Below are 24,730 nucleotides of genomic sequence, written 5' to 3'. Positions count from 1 at the left end.
ACAAATCAGAGCACGCCGAGAGTCTGCAGCCAGTCATGCAGTTCACTCCTCTCCTGCTTATAACCCTTGCATGCCTTCCCACTGCCCACAGGATGCAACCCAACCAGTTAACAAATCTAGCTTGCCTTTCGTCACCTGACCCTCCAACCTCTCTGTGGTGGTTAATTTTATGTGTCAACTTGGCTAAGCTATGGTGTCCAATTGTTTGGTCAACTCGATGTTGCTATGAAAGTACTTGTGGATACAATTAACATTTATAATCAGCTAACTGTAAGTAAAGCAGATACCCTCTATAATGTGGGTCAGCCTCATCCAATCAGTTGCAGGCCGTAAAGGCAAAGACTGAGGTTTCCCAAAGAAACAGCAATTTTCTGCCTCAAGACTGCAACACAGAAACCCTGCTTGAGTTTCCAGGCTGCTGGCCTGCCTGAAGATTTAGAACTCAAGACTGCAACGTCAATTCTGACCTGGATTTCCAACCTGCCAGCTGCCCTACAGATTCCATACCTGCCAGCCCGCACAATCATGGGAGCCAGCCCCTTAAAATAATCCCCCCTCTTCCTCTTCCTCTTCCTCCCTCTCTACTATATGTATATCCATAGATAGAATGAGAGAGACTGACAGAGAGAGAGAGAGAGAGAGAGAGAGAGGAAGGGGCAGGGATAGATATCTATTTATCTACTATTGGTTCTGTTTCTCTGAAGAACCCCTCCAAGCTCATCTCTTATCATCCCCTCCCCTGCCCATACTGCACTCTTCCACTTCCACACAAATAATCACCTGGGACTAATCTTGAACATCTCAAACATTTCTGCAACACCATCAAGGTGTCCTATGTTCTCTCCAGATTCAAGCGACTATACATTCTTCTCCTTCGTCCTTTCCATCCTTGATTCTCCAGGTTAAGGCCTATTTTCCCTTTAGGTCTCTAGTTCATACATGATTTCTTCTAGGAAGCCTTCCTAATCCTTCCACATCATCAGGTGCCCATAATGAATGTTTTCTTTCTAATCTGTGTTTCCCACTTTTCGAAGTATATTCAAATACCTGTTCATGCATCTATTTCTCTTTCAGACTAGTGGTTCTTCCACTTCTTGGAACTCGGTTGCCTCAGAGATATGATGAAAGCTCAAAGGCCTTCTACCCATAAAAGTGAAGCTGCACACCATATTTTCCACAGATCCCTTTACTACGATGCCAATTCCTCAAAAGCAGGCACTGTGTGTACCCAGCACTTAGCCCAGTGCCTGCCACTTTGTAAGCACTAAAAACATGTACTGAATGCATATCCATGTTTACTAGAATAATACACATAGAAAGATAAAACATCCGTGGCTAAACATGTTCAGTTTGAATTTTATAGCCCTCAAGTTACTTGAAGAAAACTTAAGACTGGAAAGTAATTCACACGCGTCAGTAAATAATTTAAAATCTAGTCCAATGCTTAGATTAATTATGTACTCCCATTCCAATTCTATCTATTGGTGCATAAGCCCTGGCCCTAGTTTATTTATTTTTTTATTTTTTGAAGAAAAATCAGTTTGCTAGGTTGATAGCCATATTGTGGTTTGCTGCAATAAAAAGTTGATAGCCATATTGTGGTTTGCTGCAATAACACATATTACCTAAATAAAGAAAGAAGTGCCCCTTTCAAATCAAATTGCAAAGATTCTTTTTTATTTTTTGTGACAATGCCAAGTGCTAAAGAAAGTGGGGTGAAGTGGATACTGCCATGCCCTGATGTCTTGCACAAACCCAAAAGAACATATTGTGTGAATTCTGATCACACTTGTTGTACTTTCTGTGATTCCAGATAATTCTTCTCAACCCTTCGACCCTTCAATAATATGTGTGCTCTGAATGAAATTCAGCTTGAATCTTTTCTCCTTCTTCCACTGCTAGGACCACTGCCTTCGTTCAATTCCTCATGAAATCTTGTGTAGATCATCCATAGCCCCACTTCCCTGCTATCCTTCTTTCACACTTCTACAGACCATCTACAAACCGTCCTGTATGCTCTTGCTAGAGTATCTTTCTTTAAAAAGAAAAGAGCACATTTCTATTGAATAATTTGTCAACTGACATTGCTCAAAACTCCTTAATGGTCCACTGGCTACAGAAAAACAAACAAACAAAAAATCTTAGTATGGTATTCAAGGTGCTCATCCATTTGGCTCTAACACTCAGCTCTAGTCAACCAAGCCCCATCATTGTCTCCTGGATGCTTTTTCTCCAAATATATACATGGCTCACTGCCTCATGCCATTTAGGTCTTTGCTGGTATAACACCTATTTAGAGCAACTTTCCATGAGCACCATGTGAAAAATAGTACATCTTTCCCATTACTCTCTGTTCTCTTATCCCACTATGTTTTTGTTTTTTTCTTTTTAGCACTTATCATGACCTGGTATATTATTTATTTATTCACTACTTTATTGTCTATCTTTCCTCATTAGAATGCATGTTCCATGAGAGCACAGGCTTAACCAAACACTTTACTCATTGCTCTATCCCCAGCACCTAGAAAAACTGCTTGGCTCATTCATAATAGATACCCAGTAAATTGTTATTGAATAAATGAATGAGTCTCTGAACTAGTCTACCTCCATTCTCTTTTTCACAATAATTCCTCAGACAGGAATATTATTTTCTTCCTACACTACCTGACAAAAATCACATCCATATTTCAAGCCCTGGCTCTTTAATATGGGGTGTTCTTTCTCTGTGTTCCCACCATGCTTTGAGTCTCTCCTAGGCAAGAGATGCTTATTCTCTTTTACTCTTATGTAATTCGATATATATGGAAAGACCACCTTTTCTCCACTACTGGCATTTCCTTCCATGCAGAATGGAGTGCAATCAGCAGAAGTAAAGGGGCCCTTCTCTGTACCTTGACCATTTTTTCCCTGAAGCAGTGAGCTCACTCATCTGACTGGTAATTTGGGGAAAAGTAACTTAAGAAGGTTCTGTTCAGATCTCTCCTGTTCCCTCTGAGAGTGAGCTGCCTGCAGAGAGCGTGACGCCACTAGGTGGGCAAGTGCCTGATGCTCTCCCACACTAAGCTCCACACTCCAACCTAGCATTTATCAGCAATGAAGACTGACTTTCTTATTTGATTTCTCAAACTTCTCAGAACCTGGGAGTAGAAAGGGAAGAAGAGTGTCATTTATTATGTTTCTTCAAATCTCTCAAGATGTCCATGTCTCTCTTCCTCGTGAACCAGAAGCATCCACCTAGCACAAAATCTTAAAACACTTAGAAAACTGAATTGAACTGATTTGCTTTTTAAATAATGACAAGACTTTATATCATGGACCACATTCTCTGGCCTGTGACCAACAGCCAATATTTACAGGAGAGCTGATAGAATCTGGGTTGGGGATCAGTTTTAACACCATAGGCATTTCTCCAGGTAGTGTTAACTACAGGACTGGATCACAAAACCTAACTTCCTCTGCATCATATTCAGTGAAATGAACTAATAAGTGCAATAAATACTTGGTGACTGGAAATGAAGTCAGTAAAGAAAACATGCTTGGTTTGAATTTCATAGGCTTCAAACATTCATACTGCACATTCACTTACACACTTTAAAACTGTGCTATGTTGGGAATGATGTATACTTAATTATGAATAACCATTAAGTTAATATGCATTTTAAAATAAAACTGTTTTCTCGTGGCAGACAAACTGACTGCTACAAATCACTCTGATGCTTTCACAAAACCCTGGAAGATCTAATTTTGTAAATGAGTCCTCTAACAAGTGAACAATTTCACTCAAAGAGTGTATTGTTCTCAACCTGGCTCCCCACGGGGTCACTGAACTCACAAAGCACTTAGATTACATTAAAAATCTATAGAATGTGGTTTGATTTTCATGAAATAAAAGAAAATCAAAATAACTACAGGCTTTTCCATTAGAAGAAAAAAGAAGAAAGCAAATCTGCTCACCTGAAAACACATCAAGTCTTGCAGCCCCTGCATCTCTGAAAACAATATAAAAATATTGCTTCAGTATGAAATTGTGTTTTTAAAAATTACATTAATCTGAATTGCTCATGTGACATATGATCTACTGTCAGATAGCAAACAATGGAGAAATCCGCTTAAATTGCTTTAAAAACACTTACTAAAATGTTTCACCCTGCATTTGTAGACTAAGACCTGTGATCACTCGTAATTTGAGAATGTCACAAAGCCTGAAACTCAGAAATTTAAAAGAAGAGATGGAATTTAGTGGTAGTTACACAAGAAGCTCAAGAAAATGGATATGAACATTAAAAAAAAATGGTTGGAGAATAATCCGGAAGTCATATGAAGACTTTCATGATATATTTTAGTACAAAAAGAAAAAGAAAATTACTAAGTACTGTGTACCATATAATCACATTTTTAAAGAACATATATGATATTCATGTGCATATCTGTAAGGAAAGAAATCAAATGTTAACAGTGGTTTTCTCTAGGTCAGACGTTGACAATCTATGGTCTATGGGCCCACCAACTGTTTTTGTGAATAAAGTTACTGGAACACAACCATGACCGTTTATTTACATATTGTCATTTACCTATTGCCTATAGTCTGCCTTCACACTACAATGGTAGAGTTGGGTAGTTTCAACAGAGAACACATGGCCTACAAAGGTGAAAATATTTAATATTTGGTCTTGCACAGAGAAGTATGCTGGACACCACCCCCCCCACAAATGATGAGGTTACTGGTGTCTTTTCTTTTTTTCTTATTTTCTTAGTTTTCTACAATTCACAGATATTATTTATGTATTTTCTTAAATTACTTTTTAAAATAGAAACTTTAAAAGGAAAGGAGAAAGAGCCAGAAGATCCTGGTTTCCACATGAAGGCTGTGAGAGAAAGGAGAAAGACAATGAGGGCTTAGCTGACGAGGAAGTGGGTATGTTGAGGGAAGGAAGAGTCTAGAAGGAAGCTCAGAATAATAACAACCAGTGGGACTCTGATAGGAAAATCTGAGTGTCTCCCAAAATTTCCATCAGTCCCGACTCAAAACTACCCCAGATAAATTGGAGTAGGTACAATGTACTTGTTCTACAAAGTTGGCCCCTTAGCTCCTTCCTCTAGCCAACTGCTGCTTCTAAGTGCCTCCTCTACAGAAATTCTGGGGTTACCACTGTCATTTCTTGGGCATTATCCATGTGACAAATAAATCTTAAACCTTCCCTTCTAATCCTTACCACAGACCCATGACACATAGGTATCATTATCTCCACTGTATAATTACACGTTATACAAAGTACCATGTATACAATAATTGCTCAATAAATGCCACTGTACTGAAAGGTTTTTTTCATAGAAACAGTTTCTTCATAAAAAAATTCCATGGGATGAGACAAAGAACAGTCATTCACCTTTACAGCATATTAAGACATTTCATAATAAGCTTTGTACTTGAGCCCAGGTACTTTCTCTCTGAACATCTGTTGTATCAGGAAGAGTCCCCTAACAATTCTTTCCTATCCCGTCACATTTTTTCCTCGTCTTTCCACAACATTCTTTTAATACCTTCCAGTTCTAATTTTGACAACTACAGAAAATCATCAAAATCTTAAATACAATGATATAAAATAATGTCTTAGAGTAACACAGGGACTTTATGAAGACCTCTGTAAGACCAACCGAGCATCTTGCGTAAGTCTGTTAAACAGCTTCATTTGCTGTCAATTACTAGCATCTAAGCAGTGGTGACAAACTTCAGTGTCCCCTGAAGACAGAGGAGCCGAAGAGTTCAGGCTGGCCGTGGGGAACACTGGGAATGGCAAAGCTGAAAACACAGGCTGGTCCAAAGAGTGCACCTGCTACACACCTGATCCCATTGAGGAAGGCAGCCTCAAGGTTGGTACGTCTAATCTTTAAAAAAAAAAAAAAAAACTTGGGATCCAGATTCTTTTATGTGGCACCTCATGCTTCTCAAACTTTACAAACAGTTCCTTCTTTTCTTTTTTATTCTTTATAAATATTGTACAAACTTTCAGTATGAGTCAAATAAACACGAGACAGGCTGGACTTGGGTCAGGGGCTGCCAGTTTACAAATGCTGCTTGAAGAATTGCTTGATTGATCACATTTCTCTCACTCCCCTGAGTCTGCAGTCAATCTTTCTTTGCTAATCACCCTCTCTACTCCATAAACTGTTCCCACTGTTCTATTTCTTCTACATTCTGATTTTACTTGCCCTCCTTTGTTGAAATGAATGAGTGAAACAACTTTATAGGAGAAAAGACAGTAAGCAAAATAGACAAATGTGTTCTTTTACAGTTACAGATGTCAAATTGCTGGAAATGGACACTGAGTAGGACAGAGGACTAATGGATACAGGAGGAGCCTTGCTTTAGAGCTTTGAGCAGAAGCAAACAGTAGAAACCCTGAATTCCTGCAGAGACTAACCATGAACATTCATGTGTAGTGGCCCCATCTCTGTTAGCTCCACCTAAGTTGCATTCACAGCTCTTCTGACCAAGCAAATTTCTTTTTCTCCTCTTCCCTCCCTTTTTGTGATGACTGTGATTCCATTAGTCCTGCAGAGTTTCATATAAAGAGGAGCTAGGGACTTTTTACTTAGCATTGAGCATGGCTGTGCAGGAAGTTCCAGATGGCTGGTTAAATGACTACACCCTGTGGTCACACTCAGTCACCTCCCTTCAAAGGCCAGAAACGAGGGGAAAATGCAAAACGTTGTAATACAGTCATCAATCAGTGGCAGGGCATTTAGATCTCCCCACTGAGATCCCTTATCTAACAACCGCATACTACTCCCTGGGTGGACTTTGCTTTCTGCAGAAAAGGTGACAAAATCTTCTGTTACAGGCAAATACAAATATAAAACAATCAAATGCCATAGTCAGTGAGCTGAAAAACTGACTCCTCCACAAACCCACTATTGAGCAGGCCTTAAATTGTTAAAGAGATTTCCTTAAACATCAATACCTTTGTCAGAGACAGTAAAATGGGGCAAGGGAGTTCTGTAGCCAGACAGCCTGAATTTGAATTCTAGCTCTGCCAAATATTAACTGTATCTCCTTGAATAGGTCATCTAACCTCTCCGTGCATCAATTTCTACATCTGGGGAATTCAAATAATGATTTCCAGGTCAAAGTGTTGTTGTCAAGAATAATGAGTTAATACCTGTACATGAAGAGCTTAGAACAGGATCTGATACACAGCAGGGGATCAACAACACTTAGCTCTTTTCTCCTTAACTATGCAATTCACTTTGATGCAGACTTCAGTAAATGCCCAAACCCAAATCTAAATTCTCAATACACAGTATACATTGATACATAACTCAAATAAAATCCAAATGAATATCTGCTATTACATGGTTATAAACACAAAAACAGATGTCCAATTTACCTGCACTTCAAGTATGATCATAAATACAAACTGAATAAAGACGAATAATTCCTCCTTTCATCTGTTCTTTTTCCTATAATACCTTGATTTTATAGGAAATCAAGTCACAAAGCATTCCAAGTGGGGAAATGACAACGTATTTTCATCTCTTAATATGACTAGACTTTATTAATGTCATAAAATTCCTTTGTCCCTTTGAATAACCTTTGTTTACACATAAGCCTTACCTTGCATTGTCCAGCAATTCAGCCAGTGCTCCAAAAAGGAAACTGTGAGTGGTGCTGATGAAGAAATAGAGGGAAAACCAAAGTTAAACCAACTCTGTAATCAATGTAAAAGGTTCAAGACACGTTCAGACAATGTTCTCCAGTTCTAGGCCGATAATCAATTATGGAGTTATTCTAGAAACTACTTTCTCAGCATGGTCAAGATTCTGAAGTATATGACAAAGCCAGGGCTAAGAACACTATTGCCAAAATATCCTGTCTACTCCTAATAAAACAAAGACTTCAAGGACCTGACTGTACTCAAAGCAAATTCTGACATTTTAAAATTGCTTTATAAGCATTTACTCAAGTTTTTTCAGAGAATGTTTCATTAAAACTGTATTATTTAAGGCCAAATTACTTCTGAAAAACCTTGATCAAAATCCAGGCTCACTGAAAGACCTTAAGACTCCATCTGCAGACACAGGCACTGGCAGGGGATCCTGTTTGCACCACTAACCTACACTTTTCTGTGGAATCTTTTCACCTTGGACAGCCCTGATCCTTAAATAATCTCACAGATTACCAGCGGTCACTATCCCCTGTATCCCTCTTGCCAGGTCCTGGGCAACAGAACACACTAGAGAGCCATCCTTATTTATACTTTGAAGGCTGAATGTTCCTCTGGGGTGATATCAAGCCACCTTCAGGGTCCCACACTTGCTTTTCATTTGTTGTTGTGGATATTTCAATCAGCAACCTTATCGCAGCATTAAGGTAAGATTCAGTAGGCAATTTTCTTTTTATATTTAGTAAACAGGTAGCAGAAGCAAGAGAGACCCATTTATCAAAAAACATCTGCTCATTTGTACAGGAGGAAGGATAATCTGCAATGTCTCAGTGACTCCAAATACCTCAGGCCACAGGATGATATGTTAGCTAAAAATTTATTAAAAAAAAAAAAAACATATATCTATTTTTGGAATTTTAAACTATAAACACATGCTGATGAGGGGTCTCTTTACTCCACTCAGCTTTCAAATTTGTCATCAGAATAAACCTACTATGATTCTAATGAAGAGACAAGTTTGTGAACCACTATCCTAATTGCTTAGCACACCATTCATTTGACTCTTAATTATACCCTACAGTAGAACTAACTCCTTTAATGGCAGACATCAGATGTCTCTGATTTCTGAGCTTAGCTGCTCTTATAAAATAGTTGCCTTTTAATAAATATTCACTGTTCGTGAAAAAAAGCAAAAACCTACTAAATGCAGTTGTTGCAAAAAGGTGTCCTTCACTCAAAAGAAAGTTAGTACTTAAAAATCTAAAACAGAGCAAAAGAAAAGTGTCGGTGACATGCTTTACAAAAGCAGCACTTCAAACCACAAGCCTTTCTAAACAATCCTTCAGGAAAGTAATTGCGATCATTCTGATGCCCCCGCCAAAAATGCCATATAAGCTTCTGTACTATTTCACTCGAGATTTTTACTGACTGCCTGCTATGTGCCAATGTGGGCAGACATGTTCTTTACACTTTGGGAGCTCAAGTTAGTGGGGGATATGAAAAATACACAAGTAAACAAACACATAAAGATGGTAACACAGATTATGATTAAATGCTACTAAGAAAGAGGGATGGGGAAGAGTAACTGGTGAGGAAGGGAGAGCCTTTCTTCACAGAAGACATGAGCTGAACCCTGGAAGATGAGAGCTCAGTCCCTTGCATAACTGGAGTGAAAAATGCTCCAGCAAGAGCAGGAGGTGCAAAGACCTTGAAGCAGAAAAGGGCCAAGCAGGCCAGTCCGCTCTGGGTATGGTAAAACGGGGAGATCACATCGAGATATGGGATGGCCAGGTCGTGCAGTACTTCCTACTCCATGGTTAGGAGCTCATACTTGGTCCCCATGGAACTGGAAACCACTGTCATGTTTTAAGAAAAGTGACACACCTTGGGGCTTCGCTGGTGACTCAGTGGTTAAGAATCCGCCTGCCAACGCAGGGGACATGGGTTCGAGCCCTGGTCCGGGAAGATCCCACATGCCACGGAGCAACTAAGTCCGTGAGCCACAACTGCTGAGCCCACATGCCACAACTACTGAAGCCCGCGTGCCTAGAGCCCATGCTCTACAACAAGAGAAGTCACCGCAGTGAGAAGCCTGCACACCACAACGAAGAGTAGCCCCAGCTCACCCCAACTAGAGAAAGCCCGCACGCAGCAACAAAGACCCAACGCAGCCAAAAATATAAATAAATAAATAAATAATATTAAAAAGAAAAAAAAAAGAAGAGTGACACATCTGGTTTAAGTTTTTAAAAGCTCACTCTGGCAGCTTTTAGGAAAACGGATCATAGGGGAGCAAGAAGGGGAAGCAGAGAACCTAATTTAGAGGCTATGAGAAATCCAGAGGGGAGATGGCAGTAGAGATGGGGAGAAATGGATGAATTTGAGACACAGAGACAGCATGAAGAGGACTTGATGATGGATTGGATGTGGGGGTGAAGCAAAGGAGGAATAAAAAATCACTCCTGTTTTTACTGAGGCCAGTCTCAGATAAGAATTTTATCTCTGGGAGCTGAGACTATGCCAATTTGTATCCGATTTTGTTGCTGTGGCTTCACGCTGCTGTCACTTCTGTTATTAAGTTACCAGACCACCAACTGATAATGGGGTGGTTTGGGGGAGGTAGTTTGGGGGAGGAGGCGGCTGGGGAGCAATAGCTACAGAAACTATGCAAAACTGAGGCTGAGGAACTTTTCTAAGATAAAATTCACAGTCTTTCCAGCACTCAGCTTATAATTTTTCAACTCGTTCAAAACTGCTATTTCTTCATTTGTCTTCTACCTCAGTTAACTTTTAACTACTTGTACCATCCTTTCCAGCTTGAAATCATTCTCCATGATAACAAGATAAAACTAAATATCTGCTGAATATTGCCTGTTTGTTTTATTCTGTTGTCTGTAAAAATTACACTGTTTTTCCCAAGCAGCAAGGCCAGGTTTCTTTACATTTCCATTTCTGTGGTTTCAAATCTGCTGCATCCTTTGTATCAATCGGTACTTTTAGTAAATACAAATTACTAAAAGGTTCCAAAAAATCAACATACCACTGTGAATTACACAGCACTCACTGCTATGCTTTGCTGTGTTGGAAATAACAGATGGACAAGAAAACCTCTGCAATCTGAATATTCGATATAACACCTAAAGAGTAGCCAAACGGGCCACTGGCCTGACAGAGGAGAAACAGTGCCCTAGTAATAACTAAAATGTGAGATTCCTATCCTCATAGAGGTTACATTTTCAGAAAGACTCAGGATGCAACAGCAGCTGGAATCGATAAATACAAATTACTCTTTGGAGGGCAACTTTAATCTTTAAAATGTCAGTGTGTTAGGGAGAGAAATCATTAGAGATAGGCCAGGATGGTAGAATGAGGAGATGGACAAACGCCTCCATTGTGTGGACAGGCTCCCCCGTTCCGGCTACGCCAGGGCACTCACGAGTTGGCGTGGATGAAGTCCAGATGCAGCTGGGCCCGCCGCAGAGCGGCATACTTGTCGCCCATGGCCTGGAACGCGACCCGCGCGGCCCTCGGAGACCCAGACGCCGGGCCCAGCAGCCTTTCGCCCGTCTCCACGCCCACGCCCACGCCCACGCCCTTGCGCAGACACCTGGCTCGGCGAGCACGCGCTCCCCCTGGTGGCCGGAGCGCGAAGCTCACCCTGCACTGTGGGCCCGAGTGTCTGGCAAGTTAAGTCTGGTGCTGATCTTGGATCCACCTGGTGATAAGGCGTCTGGGCTAGGCTCCTCTTCCCGAATTTGAGGTTTAGGTAACCTTACTAAACACTCGTTTCTATCATTCCCCAACTGGAAAATGGAGCCCAGGGCTGGGGCTAGAATTCGATCAGAAATGATCGCACACACACATACACACATAAACACACAGAATGGGAAGAATCTGGGTGGCGAGGTTGGTAAGGGAGCGGGGGTGGTAGGGAAGGAAAATGGATAGTTTCCCTTTCGCGGTTGTTACACAGCAGAGGTCAAGGCCCTTTGTGTTCTCACCCCAGCACTTACCCGTGTCCCTTGGGTTGTGTTTTCTCCAGTTGAAGGAAAGAAAGAGGAAAAGCGGTCAGCCAGAGAGGAAAGAAAGGAAGAACTAAAGGCAATCAGAACAGAATGTGCAGCTTGTGTTCCGTGAGAACCTTTTTCACCTGTCAGCTGCCATTCAATTGTTTGATGTGCTGGCGCGACTCAAAGAATAGACATTCTGTATTGTTCCAAAAGACAGAACTGGGCAAGTGGAAGGTGGAAAGAGGGGGACGGGGGATAAATATAAGGAAGGGCTGTGTATGCCAGCTGTCCGAAAGGGGATACAAAGCACTGGGTCACCAAAACCTGAGCTGAAACAAGATTTGTCAAGGATGTGTTATGGAAAGGTGCTGGCTGGGATGACAAATTAGTAGACCTAGTTGACCTCTAAGTGCTCAAACTCATTCATTCTAAGGCACTATGACTTGCAAATAAGGTAGTTCAATAGTACTCAGCGGATGTTTTATATGAGAGTTTTAAAATCAGAAACAAGCATCTGTGGAATAAAGAAGTTGGACTAGATGTGTTTGTGATTTCCAGGCATTACACAAGCAATGAGGCTCACAAAAAAAGAAAAACAATGTCAGTTTGGGGGTACTCATTCTACTTCCAAAGAAAGAAGTTTATCTGTTACTACATTTGTAAGACTCAACAGAGGAAGAGAGAATTTGAATGGCAACCCAAGCCCACATGGTGCTCTCATTTGAAAACCGGAAGTAAACACAAACATTTCAAGGAATTTTCCTGATTGCATTTTTGTTTTAACAGTGGCTATGATGGTGTTTTAATAGCAAAATTCTCTTTACTAAGCAACGTGAGCTATCTTTCCAATTTTTCCTTTCATAGAACTTCAATGAAAGTATGATATTTTATTTTCATTTTATGGGTAAGAAAAGCTTGACGAGCCTCTTCTGAATTTATTTTATTACCCCCAATTTCCAGCTGCTACCTCAAAGAAATTTACTTTTGGGAGGGCACCAGAGCCACTAGCCTATAATTAGTAATGGGCTGTAATACCTAATTTCTACCAGAGGGAAGGGTGTGATTATCACAGAAGCACTCCGTCTAATAATCTTTGCAGAGCCCTCCTACAGTACGTGGGCAGTCCCAAAGCACTAGACATTTCTGGTTGGCCTGGATGACAGGCACGCAGGGGGGGATCTATTAGATGGTGCTGAAAAAGAGCCCTGAGATCACTGTGCACAATCCACCAGAAGCCTTTCTCCCCATTTCAACTCTGCTTTGCCACTCTGCTGTCATAAAGGCAATTCGTTTCCTCTTTAAGGTATACTTTTGGGATTGCCTGTCTCAGCCACCAACCTCAGCCCTGCCTCAGTATTCATTTTAACATTTTATTTCATGATAAAAAATACTAGGGGAATAACAGGGAGGAGAAATTTAAAATGAGAGCATCATCTGTTCATCTTATGGTTGATCCTGATGTTAAGAACAGTCAGTTTGGGATACGAGACTCTTCAACTCTTCCTAACCAAACATTTCAGCTTTGCAACATTCACGTACTAGTCACAAATGGCGGCTCAAATTTTTCAAAAACTCCACCTTCCCCCTTTCGCTTAACTAACTTTGTCTGAACCAACATTTCATTACTCTACACAAACATGTTTAAACTCAAAACAAAGTTTATAAACATAAAAAACGGACACTTGTACCTTCCAACCAGGCACAATGGTGTGCCATCTCCTAAGAACGACAAGAAGTGAGGTCGTCCTGAGATAATAAACACAGAAAACAAATGTTATTAAGGTGATAATGTTGAAAGAGGCCAATAACCCTCAATCGATAATAATGAAATGTCTCTGAAAGCACCTCACACCATTATTGCTCATTTTCTGGCTTTTGTGTGAACCTTGTCAGTGTGCTTTCATCTCTTCCAATCTACTCCAGGTTAGACAATGGTGGGGCTTTCATTATAGAAATTCTGTTACCCACATAACTGACCATCTTTATATTCCCAAATATTCAGCACTGTGATAAGCATGAGACGGTGGAAAATATGAGGCCCAGAACTTGCTCAAAGAAGAATAGTGATGGTATTAAATGAGTTAGAAAATATGGTATTCACTCTGGGTTGGCTAACCCACTAGCCATTTTCCCAACTTTCCTCTTTCTACTATCAAAGCTGAAAACTTGCTTTTCTATACTCCCCTGCAGCAAAGGTGGCCATCTGACTCAGTCCTCTTGAATAAGATAAAAGCAGAAATGTGTTGAGTGGTTTCTAGAAAACCACTAGATAAAAGGCACAGTCGGGGCTGGTTCTACCTCCCTTCTTCCTTGTTTCTGCTTTAAACACAGGTGCAATTACAGGATTGTGAGGTGTCATTTGCATCCGTGAGGGAAAGTCAAGAGAACTGCATGAAGCAGTTCCAAACATTCTTGAATTACTAAACCAAAGCCAGAAGTCACTCACCTCCAGAGTTTTCATTATGAAACAAAACTTTATCTTTATTGGTTTAAGTAATTATAATTGGATTTTCTTTTAGTTGTAGCCAAAACTGTTCTTAACCAATAGAAATAAAGACAAAGCATAATGCCAGAAAGCACCAGAAGCATACTTTCTTTCCATCACTGGGCATCAGCAGAAGATTATTTGTTATGAACTGTGATTTATAAGTCTTTTCTTGCCAGAAGTGGTAAATGTCAGTAGAGAGGAAAACACTTGCAGGAGACATTAGAACAGAGAGAGGAAGGGGCAAGACCTGTGTGTATACAGAATATCATAACTAGAGTTGCTAGACTAAAGCACAGGAAGAGACAGTGTTGGCCAGATGAGGAAGGAGAGCATTAAAGAGAAGTTGGAGTGTCGGGGTGAAGTTTATGTTTAGAGTGATGTATAATTTGGAGCCATCATTGGCTCATGCAGTGAATTAGTCATTCATTTGGTGAGAGCCAGCTCCATGGTAGGTTCCAAGAATATAAAAATACAAATATCATGTTTCTGCCTTCAAGGGGTTACAGTTTAATAGAGGCAGAGTGTATCAGGTTTCAATGTAGGAAACAGAAACCATTCTGCATACTACGTCAGACACCAAGTAATATGATGCAGGGAAATGGATATTGACAAAATCCATGGAAGAGATAGTAGGGCTCGAGTCAGGGGCCTACCACAGGACAGCTGAATTCAGCCTCACACCATTAAGCTTCAGAACAGAGGGCAGCAGTCTCCTGATGCCACTGCTGCAACTGCCTCCAGCTACACATGAGGGCAGTTTCCAAGTACAGGAATGCTGAGGCTGGCCATTGCCTCTGCACACTCACATCCCATGTCCTGCCTAGTAGCAGCAAAACAAAACAATATTTTTTACATCCAGAATCTAAGTATAGTTTCTAGTTTTTCAGTCTCTCTAACTGGAGGGATTAGAGAGAAGGTGCTTGGAGACTAAGGGAAACGATGCACAGTTTCCACCACACTGATGGACTTTTAAAGCCTCCATTCGTGTATGAAGGTGTTACAGGTCCTGTGAGAGAAGTCTGGGTTCCAAGGAGGGAGGTGGGTTAGGAAAGATTTCAAAGAAGCGATGGCACTTGACCAGTGCCTTGAAAGATGATCTTACACTTGTTGGGTGAACAGAATCAGGATTGGCATTTTAGGTAGAGTGTTCAGTTGAAAAAAGGAAAAATGTGAAGCTACACAGACATTCAATAGGTAGCTCACTGTGTCTGGAGTGAGGGGCACAAAGTGGGACAGGAGAGGAGGGGGTGCAAGCTTCAAGAGGACTGGGAAGGAAGTGGGAGTCAGGTCATGGTGGACCCTGAATGCTGTACTGAAGAATTTAGAGTGGATCTTGCGGGGGTTGGAAACCAGAGTCAGGCCTTCAGCAATGGAGGGCTATGAATGAATTTGTGCTTCGTAAGGATTGCTCTGGATGCATGTGAGTACTAGGTTGGAGGAGTTCAAGCTGAGAAGCAGGAAGGCTAGTTAGCAGAGTGTTATAGTAGAAAGTGAGAAATAGCCTCCTGAGCTGGGGAGAATTTGATATTATGTGGGAAAGAGATGAACTGGATGCCCTCATAGCTTAGGTAGACATAAAGGTCATCTCTGGAAGACTTGCAATAAAGTGGAGAAGAAACCATGGAAATGAGGACTGGAGTGGTGCCCATGGAGAGAAAGAGATGAATAAGAAAGGTCGATATTAGGAAAACCTGGGAGTGGGCATTCCTAAACGGGACCACAAGATACTAGTAAATGCAAGGAGAAAATACAAGTTTGGTTGGCTTAACTTAGTTATTCAGGGGTCTGAGGGAAGCAGGAAAGAAAGAAAGGGCAAAAGTTACTCCATGGTTTTAAGCTTGAAGTCCTGGGGAGATGGTCTTGCTGTTGACAGTATTGGGTAAGGCACCCAAAATTACCAGTTTGAAAGGTAGAAGAGAGTGAGTTCATTTTTGTCACGTTAGGATTTCAAATGAAACAAACAGCACATCCAAGTAGAGTACTGTCTTGCACTTTAAATAAATATGTGGTTTTCCTGTCTTCAATGGAGTTAGCTAACAACAGGTTGTCATTTTTCAATAAAATGTACTTTTGTGTTATGGAAAATATTAGTGAAGTTATTGAGCCTTGTGTGCCTCTGAAGTCAGAGGCTGAGAAGATTGTGGGAATGGGAGAAGGTGGTTAAAGATACCAGGAAGAAAAGAGACACACTCAGGTGAATGTATGGGGAAATGCAAATTTTATGGCTATGAGTTAATATTTGTCAACACTGATCAAAAAAAATCTGCAAATCAATTTTCTGTCCTGAACCCCCGTTTAAATACGGATGTCTAATTTCTGAATTGAGGCTGTATATCAACTCAATAGGCTGTCTAGAATTATACACTAGCCTCACCTTGAGAAGACAAGACAGTGTTTCTTATAATTGTATTTCCTGGGATTTGTCTATTAAAACATGAAGGGGAAATAATGTGTCCAGATCCCTCTCAAACTTGTTCCATCTTCTTTCAACAAAACCCTTTTATCTACAAAACAGAAATAGAGTTACAGATACAGAAAATAAACTTATGGTTACCAGGGGGTAAGGGAGAGGGGAGGGATAAATGAGAGATTGAGATTAATATATGCACACTACTGTATATGAAATAGATAACTAATAAGGACCTACTTCATAGCACAGGGAACTCTACTCAATACTCTGTAATGGCCTATATGGAAAAAGAATCTAAAAAAGAGTGGAGATATATATATGTATAACTGATTCACTTCGCTGTACCCCTGAAACTAACACAACATTGTAAATCAACTATGCGCCAATAAAAATTAAAAAGAAAGAAAAAAATCATTGCAAATAGCCAAATTTAGTGCATTATTAGAATGCAAAGTGATAAAACAACACACATTGATCTTTGGGGCACTCTGTAATGAGTCTTTTTAAAAGTTCAAAGGTGGAAAAAACCTCACACATGTAAGTAAGACTCGTACTCTGACCTTTGAGAACAGCACTTACAGACGTGCAATGAATCACTGACAATTCAAAGGGAGAGGTAAGCACATTTTTCCTGCTGTGGCAAAAAGAACCACCTCTTAAAATTTCTTATCTAACTCAAATTGCAGACCTTTGAAATGAAACAAATTGTCCTATATGTTCTCCAATGGACAATTTTCAGTCTGGGGACCTTTCTTACCCATAATTGAATTGTCTTCCCCCCCATAACGTACCACAATAACATCCAGAAAATGCCTGGTATATTTCAGAAACTTAAATAAACTTTTGTTTTTAATATAAAATTTGCTGACTATTTTTATTATTATCATATCCCTCCCATATCAAATTGCCAGACTTCTGTTATTTGAGGTATGCTCAAAGAATGTTGTAATGAAAAAAGAGTTTTTAGAGCAGGGAAAAATTTTGTCTACAATCAAAACTGCGCAACAGTTTTAGAATAGTTTTTGGTTTTATTTTACTGTTGAACTTCAATTATCTTTGTTCTACCATAAATATAACAAAAAAGTAATGCAAAAAATCCAACATGTAAAAGAAATGAGCCTGTGATGTGATATCAGGGGTCTTCTATCATCAGCCTAACACTCTACCATCTTGTTTTTTGTAGCCTGATATTTCCTCAACAAGGTGTGAAGCCTTTCATTTCACAGATACTGCTGGGGGAAATCATAGGGTGTGGCGGAGAGGAATTACTGAATGTGGGCTGAATGTGGAAGTAGCTCGTTTCAAGGTTCCCAGTTCAAACACTGATGCCATCCTGCTCTTCTGGCTCAGAGGTATTTTCTGGATATCCCTACCTTGGATGGGGACTGGAGCGCCGTCCAGAAGAGGCAACTTGCTCTTAGACCTTATCCCAGTGATATGGTTAATGATGGGGCATCTTCCTGGGTGTGGTGACTGATAACACATAATGCTATTGGAAAACATCGAATCAACACAACATGCCAACAGGCTTTGATATGAAGTATGCACATGGGGATTGAGAGTTCATAACATCTCTCGAGTTTCCAAATTCCACACCTTTTCGCCCCAAATCATTCAGTTTGAGTGTGGCACAGGGAGGTTGGGGGTGGGAAGTGAGTCATTGGTTTAGAGCCTGAATCCTTTTCACGGTGGCTTCCTGACTTTGTATCAGTTTCTGTAACATGCTTCTCTCCACCACTCTCTCTCTGGGGGCGGTATTTCTTTCTCTTTAACTTTCTCACTTGTTCCTCCCCATTCCTAGGAAAAGCACTCTCTACCCTCTGATCGCTAACCACCGAATTGGTCAAGTGGGTTGTTGTCTCTATTCAGAACATCACTTCCTGCCAAAGCTAATCGCCCCATCATTTAAGGGGCCCCCATCCCTAGGTAGTCTCTCACCACTGAAAAGTCATATTTGCAGTGGATATCACCACTCCAAAAGTGGTATTTCCTTTTTTCTTGTACCTAACTCTTATAGATAAAAATCCCCATGATACCTGAGGTGATAAGTAATTATTATTATCAACTTTCCACTGGCAGGATCTTCGCCCACAAAGAAGCATGCCATCATATGCTGAGGAGTTCGAGGGATTGGGCTCATTAGACTTGGCTGGATTTATTAAATATTGCCTCACATTATTTTATAACTTAGGTATTCAAAAGTTTCTTCAAGACAGTTATGTGCATGATAAAATAGTATATAGTTGGTCATTTACCTACCCCCTCTTCTGTCTTTCACTTTCCCCTAGAGCACAAACATACCCCAAACTCTGTCATGGTCTTGTCTTTATAACCTTATCTCAATCAGACCATAAAATACCTTTGTTTAATTATCTTAGACTGAGTCCTAATGCTTATCCTTTCTGTGTTTGTAGTCTCTTCCTTTTTCTCATCCTCCTTTTCAGGACTACCCCTCCATTCTTATCCCCACCTAAAGTTCTCTTCTTTGTGGCATCATAATTCTCATCTAGAGTAACTAAAGGATTATTAATCCTGAGCAGAAAGTCTGATGGTGACAGTAGAGAATATGACATCTCTCTGACCTAAAGGGGACTGGGACATTGAAAGCCATTATACCTCTATTAAAAGTTAAATCTCTATTCCTTATAGTAGCCCTCTGTATGGGGATAATCACAATTTCAAGAGCCTTGGAACCTGCACTAAATTTGATTTTCTAGTTCCAAAGGATAATATTCTCAGGATTGCTTGAGAACTATATTACAGTGGATAACAAAAAAATGACTATAATAATGCATTTAATGCCTATTATATGACCAGAAATAAGCCAAATAATCTGGTTTTAGGGCTCATGAGAAATTTGTGAATTCTATCTGAATAGCCTGCTAAAAATGAAACTAGTGCTGCCATGGTACAAAGGCCTCTTCCCAAGCTCCCTAATTCACTCTTGCCCATTTATACCTGTCCCAATACAGTTTGCTTCCATGGAAAAGAAATGTATCCGTCAACCTGGTGGTCAACCTCCATGGGAATGGGAGCTAAAATTTTACATTAGCCTCAACATGTTGACCCAGAGATATAAATAATTCAACGATTGTTAAATTCCTAGGATGGAATCTGAATCAGGAAAGACAGAAAGAGAGGCTTGTGAGAGAGCATTTCTTATCTTTCTCAAACCTCTCTTTTACTGAAGATAGAAAAACAATTTCACCATGGAAAACATCGTCAGCTGACAGAGTCTCAGGGGGACTCTTGCTCCATCCACTATTTTTGGTCAACTTTCCAAATACTCCTATTCCTTATGGACAAACAAGAGTTGGGAAAAGCAAAACTACCCAAGTTTGAAGGTTTTTCTCTTTGTTAACTTGTTATGGAGTGAATTATATCCCCCCCACCAAACTTTATGTATTCATATGTTGAATCCCTAGCCCCCAGTATCTAAGAATGTGACTGTATTTGGAGATAGGGCCTTTGAAGAGGTAATTAAGTTAAAATGAGAATGTTAGGGTGTGCTCTAATTCAGTCTGATTGGTGTCCTTGTAAGAAGAGGAGACTAGGACAGGGACACCAGGGATGTGTGCATGCACAGAGGGAAAGCCATGTGAAGAGGCAGCAAGAGAGAGGCTAAAGAAAAGCTGAAACGAGGGGTCTCAGAGGAAACCAAATCTGTCGACACCTTGATCTTGGATTTACAGCCTCCAGAACAGTGAGAAATAAATTTCCTTTGCTTATGCCACCCATTCTGTGGTATTTGCTATGGCAGCTCTAGCTGCCATATTACATGCTCTAGCTGTAATATGCTCTAGCATATTACAAACTAATACCCGCCACCCAACAACAATTAATGGGAAGCAATTTCTACCATTCTTATGCAGCCACTGTGCCAACAGATGTTCTCCTTTTAACCTCTTGCCCCTTCCAACCCAGGACTCAGGATTTTCTGTTTATGCTCCCCAATCTGCCTCCCCACCCATGGCATTTCATTTTCAAATGCCCTCATCCATAACCTCCTATATCTTAACTCCCCCATGTTTTCCTCAAGGAACAAGGCATTTCAAGCAATAATTTAAATCCTTTAAAGCTATTCCTTTCCCTGGAGAATCCAGCTGTTGTTTTTATACACTAGACTGAAACACATGCCCTTACATTTTGACCCTGAGTAAGTCACACTGGTGAGGGCTCAATTACAGGTTGCAACAGAGAAAAAAAATCATCATAAAATGATAGAACAGCCTTTACTTCAGATCTACACTAGATTATCAAGTTTATCTTCTGAGATTACCGGAACCATGGGAACAGATTGCTTCCCTATGGAACTAATACTAATGCCCACAGAGCCACCTGCAGAGAAAAATCTAGCCCCATTCACTACTGCAGTGATTCTCAAGAAATGCTTTCTTTGCTTTTAGTTTAGTGGAGCATGGAAGACGTAGCAAATGACAGACTGTGTTTTGATAGTGAGCCAATTGGGCAAGGTCCCTTGATAGTTCCGTGCTCCATAAACTAGCTAGCACATTGCTGACGCTCAATAAATGTCACAGATCATCAACTATCAATTATTCAGTGTATAACGAGGAAAATGCCTTGGCATGCATTATCTCAAAGCTTAATCAAGAAGTTGTGCGATTCTGACACCATATCATAAAACAGATTGGTATTTTTACTTAAACTGCTAGACCGTATACATTTGTATTAATGACACATCTTTAAATTACTCCAATTTGTTTATGGTGACAAACAGTAGAAATCACTGAAATTATTGAACATCAATAACATAGAGGATTGCTTAAGTACAATATTCCCAGATGTTACTGTGATAGCCTCAAATGACGGCTGACTAATGTATTGTGCCCATTTGAGCACCTTGATCTATACCCATCCTCTTTCCTTTCCTGGAATTTTCTTCCTCCCTCAACTGGATTTGTCCTCACGAAAAAATCCAATTGGCCTCACTGGGAGACTTTCCCTGAAATGATCTTCTCCCACACAAGAAACAATGTTTGACATATCTTTGTAACTCTAGTACTTGGAACAATGTATATGGAATGTGTTCAAAATAGATGGATTCTGAAAAGTGCCTAGATCATAGGAAGTGCCCAGTAAATAGGTGAGTGAAGGAACACCTGAAGGATAAATCTGTAAATTCCCCATTGTCTGTCTTCATACTGCTCTATAGTGGGTGTCCAGATTAGCAAATAAATGGGAAAGAGGGAGGAGGAGGAACCCCTGCACAATAGGTGTAGCCTAGATCTCAAGATGACAATGAGCCTGGATGGTGGGGAGCTCTCCCCTCCTCCCCAAACCAGGAAGGATCAGCCCAATCTTTCAAAGACCCTGAACCACCTACATCTAGTAAAAGAGAAGTCTATTAGGCAAGTCCTTAAACTTCACCAAACCACATTAAACCGAATGCATCTGAAGATGCAGCAAGTTTTAAAATCTGTAGCAGTCACACTGAAAATGAATACAAAAGCAGAATACTTTTCTCCAACATTTTAGCTAATATCTCCAAATGACTCCAGCTCCTGCTATTAATATATGAAGGGAGGGGGTACATGCCCCCATGTCCTGACAACAGCATTGAAAAGTCAATAGTTACGATAGTAAGAGGGAATATAGTGTACTTAAGTGGAGGGAAAAGGTTAAAGAAAGACTATACCTTCTATCGCCTACAACAGGGCTTCGTTTTACTCACAAATTGAGAAAAAAATAAAAATAAAAACAAAAGCTCCAGCTTCCAAGGCAAAACAATATTCTACATAGTAATTCAAAAGTAGTTTCTGCATTCTACCAACTGAGCCTGAATCTGACTTCTTGTGCCTCACTAAACAGTTACTTTCTGCCTGTAAGACAGACTACAGAAACTCTCATTCAATCTTGGGATATAGTTGCTGTGTCATTCTCTGCCTAAATGTAAAACAAAACCATGAGTGTAATGGGCTATTCCCTCAGTCCTAGGAGGGAAATGGTACCTCTAAGAGGTTTGACCTGATAATAATGACATGACATGATAATAATGACATGTTAATACTCTATCTTAGAATACAAACTATATCAAACCCATTTGCAGTCAAATCAGTTTAGAACTGACTCCTTTACCAGGTGCTATGGTAAAATTTTGTTCTCAGGTAGTAACTCTTTGAGAATCTCAAATAACTTCACAAAATTAAGTGCTATCACCAGCTTATTTTCAATAGGTCGAATGCTGCTGAAAGTTCAGTGCAATGTTTATAAGGGATAGTATCCTCTCCTTCAACACGTTGACTAACCTTCCACATTTTCTTGATGCTGATGATGTCATTGAATCACGCTAGGCTGCACCATGCCCCCCATCACTTCTTATCAGAATTTTATAAATGAGCATTGCATTCTACAAAGCTTTGCAGTTTGTTGGGTCTGATTGCATTTGTAGCATGACTCAGAGCAGAAACTAAATTGAGTTTGCTCCTTGGTAGAATAAAATTTTCTTTCTTTTCTTTTTTCTTGTTTAAAATTTTTTTTTATAGTATTAGATCTGATTTCATACATTTTTCTTCTAACATTTATATTTCACTGATATGGAAGAGGCCATGGGATATTACCAAGGTCTATCAGACCATATTAAAGTAATAATTTCTAAATATAAAGCATCAAAGTTGTAAACAGACTCCACTGGTGAGTTTCATTAATTCATGCCACTTGATCTTTCTGTTTTTCAAATATAGATATTCCAGTTTCATTTCCAAGAGCATTTCTATGTCTTTATAATTAAGATTGCCAATTTTTATGGATCTAGCTTTTTTCTTTCATAGATCATAAAAAGAGACAAGCTATAGGGAACACTATTCAAAAACCAAAGCTTAACATAAAAACGAAACAGCTACATTTTAGTTTTGTTTTTTGTTTTGTTTTTTTTGCTGCCAGTAGGATAAGACTGTAAATTGATAGACTAGTGCAGGAAAATACTGACTCAGTTTAACACAATTCAATTTAATTTGAATCGGTTGATTCAATTAAGTTCAATCATGTTTACTGAGGGCTATTATATGAGGCTATTGTATGAAAGGTCCTGTGCTAGGCGCTGAAGGCATAGAAATAGGAGTAAGATGAAGCACCAGCCTTCAAGAAATGTGTAATCTACTCAGGAACATTGAAATGTACATACATAACCATAATACAGGGAGGGATGGCCTACGTACCAAGGATATGCAAATGTAAGAAAGAGCAGCCAAATCTGATTTGGGAGATCAGAGATGGCTTCATTCACCAGGAAGGACAAGATTTTCTGGCCCATGAAGGATCAAATACCTTTACTTCCCCTGCGAACCTGAGTTGCTGAGGCCACCTTCACCTGTGGGCCAAATTGGGGTCACATTCACCTTAATTTGCTTCATTTCACTGGCTTTTGCCTCTAAGCACAAGCAGTGCTCTACTTCTGCTTCAAAGTTTCACCCTGTAATTTCTGGACACTCCTTCAACAAGTTATTAAACCTCTCTGAGCCTCAGTTTACCCATCTGTAAAATGATAATACCTTCACCATAAAATTGTCACTAGGATTAAATGAGATTGTATATATAATTTATGGAAGAACTATTATTACTTTACACTTGCATTATACACTTCAGCCAAAATAACTAATGACCCATTTTGTGAAAGAAGTAAAAGAGATAGGATGCAACCCTGCTCCCATCCCTCCTCCAGACAAGACTCATTTTAGGTGCCAAAAGTTGAAGAATGATGGAAGGAAGAGAAGAAGAGGGAAAGATGAATTTCTCTTTTGGTTCTGTAAATTTTAAATAACAAGAAAATACTTTCCCTTTGGTTTTCTTGAGGTTCTTCTAGTCTATCACACAGGTGCATATTTACACCGCTCCATCAAGTAATAAACAAGGAGCCTTACAGAAACATGGCAGTAGGTGTTGCACCAACAAAATCTTTTCTAGATGGACACATGGGATAGGCTGCCAAGACTCTGCTGTGCTTATTTCCAGATACCTGTCTTCCCAAGCCCTCCATCAGTAATTGGAAGCACAGCTCCCAGCAAGGTAGATCCAGGTTTCTAAACACTCTATGATTCAAAGGTAAACATCCAGAAAGTCATCTCCTACCACTTTTCTATCCCTACACCTTACTTGTTACAGATTGCATAATCTTGATGAGACTGGCTAAAAGATGCATAGT

General features: G+C 40.0%; 1 protein-coding gene across 3 annotated transcripts in view; it reads right to left on the bottom strand.

Moving 5' to 3' along the window:
- MORC1 (MORC family CW-type zinc finger 1) overlaps positions 1 to 24,730 on the bottom strand; it is a 363,536-nt gene that overhangs the window by 185,155 nt on the left and 153,651 nt on the right. For 2 of the 3 annotated variants that reach the window (XM_082460154.1, XM_082460155.1), the window contains 3 exons: positions 13,363 to 13,420; positions 7,616 to 7,669; positions 3,955 to 3,989 (listed from right to left, as the gene is read on the bottom strand). In XM_082460154.1, the coding sequence (XP_082316280.1) occupies positions 3,955 to 3,989; positions 7,616 to 7,669; positions 13,363 to 13,420 (147 nt within the window). Of the gene's footprint in view, positions 1 to 3,954; positions 3,990 to 7,615; positions 7,670 to 11,100; positions 11,340 to 13,362; positions 13,421 to 24,730 lie in introns of those variants that run through there. The other variant, XM_082460156.1, reaches the window with a different exon arrangement.

Source organism: Balaenoptera physalus, assembly GCF_965194825.1.
Source record: "Balaenoptera physalus genome assembly, chromosome: 4".
Classification (NCBI taxonomy): Eukaryota; Metazoa; Chordata; class Mammalia; order Artiodactyla; family Balaenopteridae; genus Balaenoptera; species Balaenoptera physalus.
This window is presented reverse-complemented; position numbering and strand designations above follow the sequence as displayed.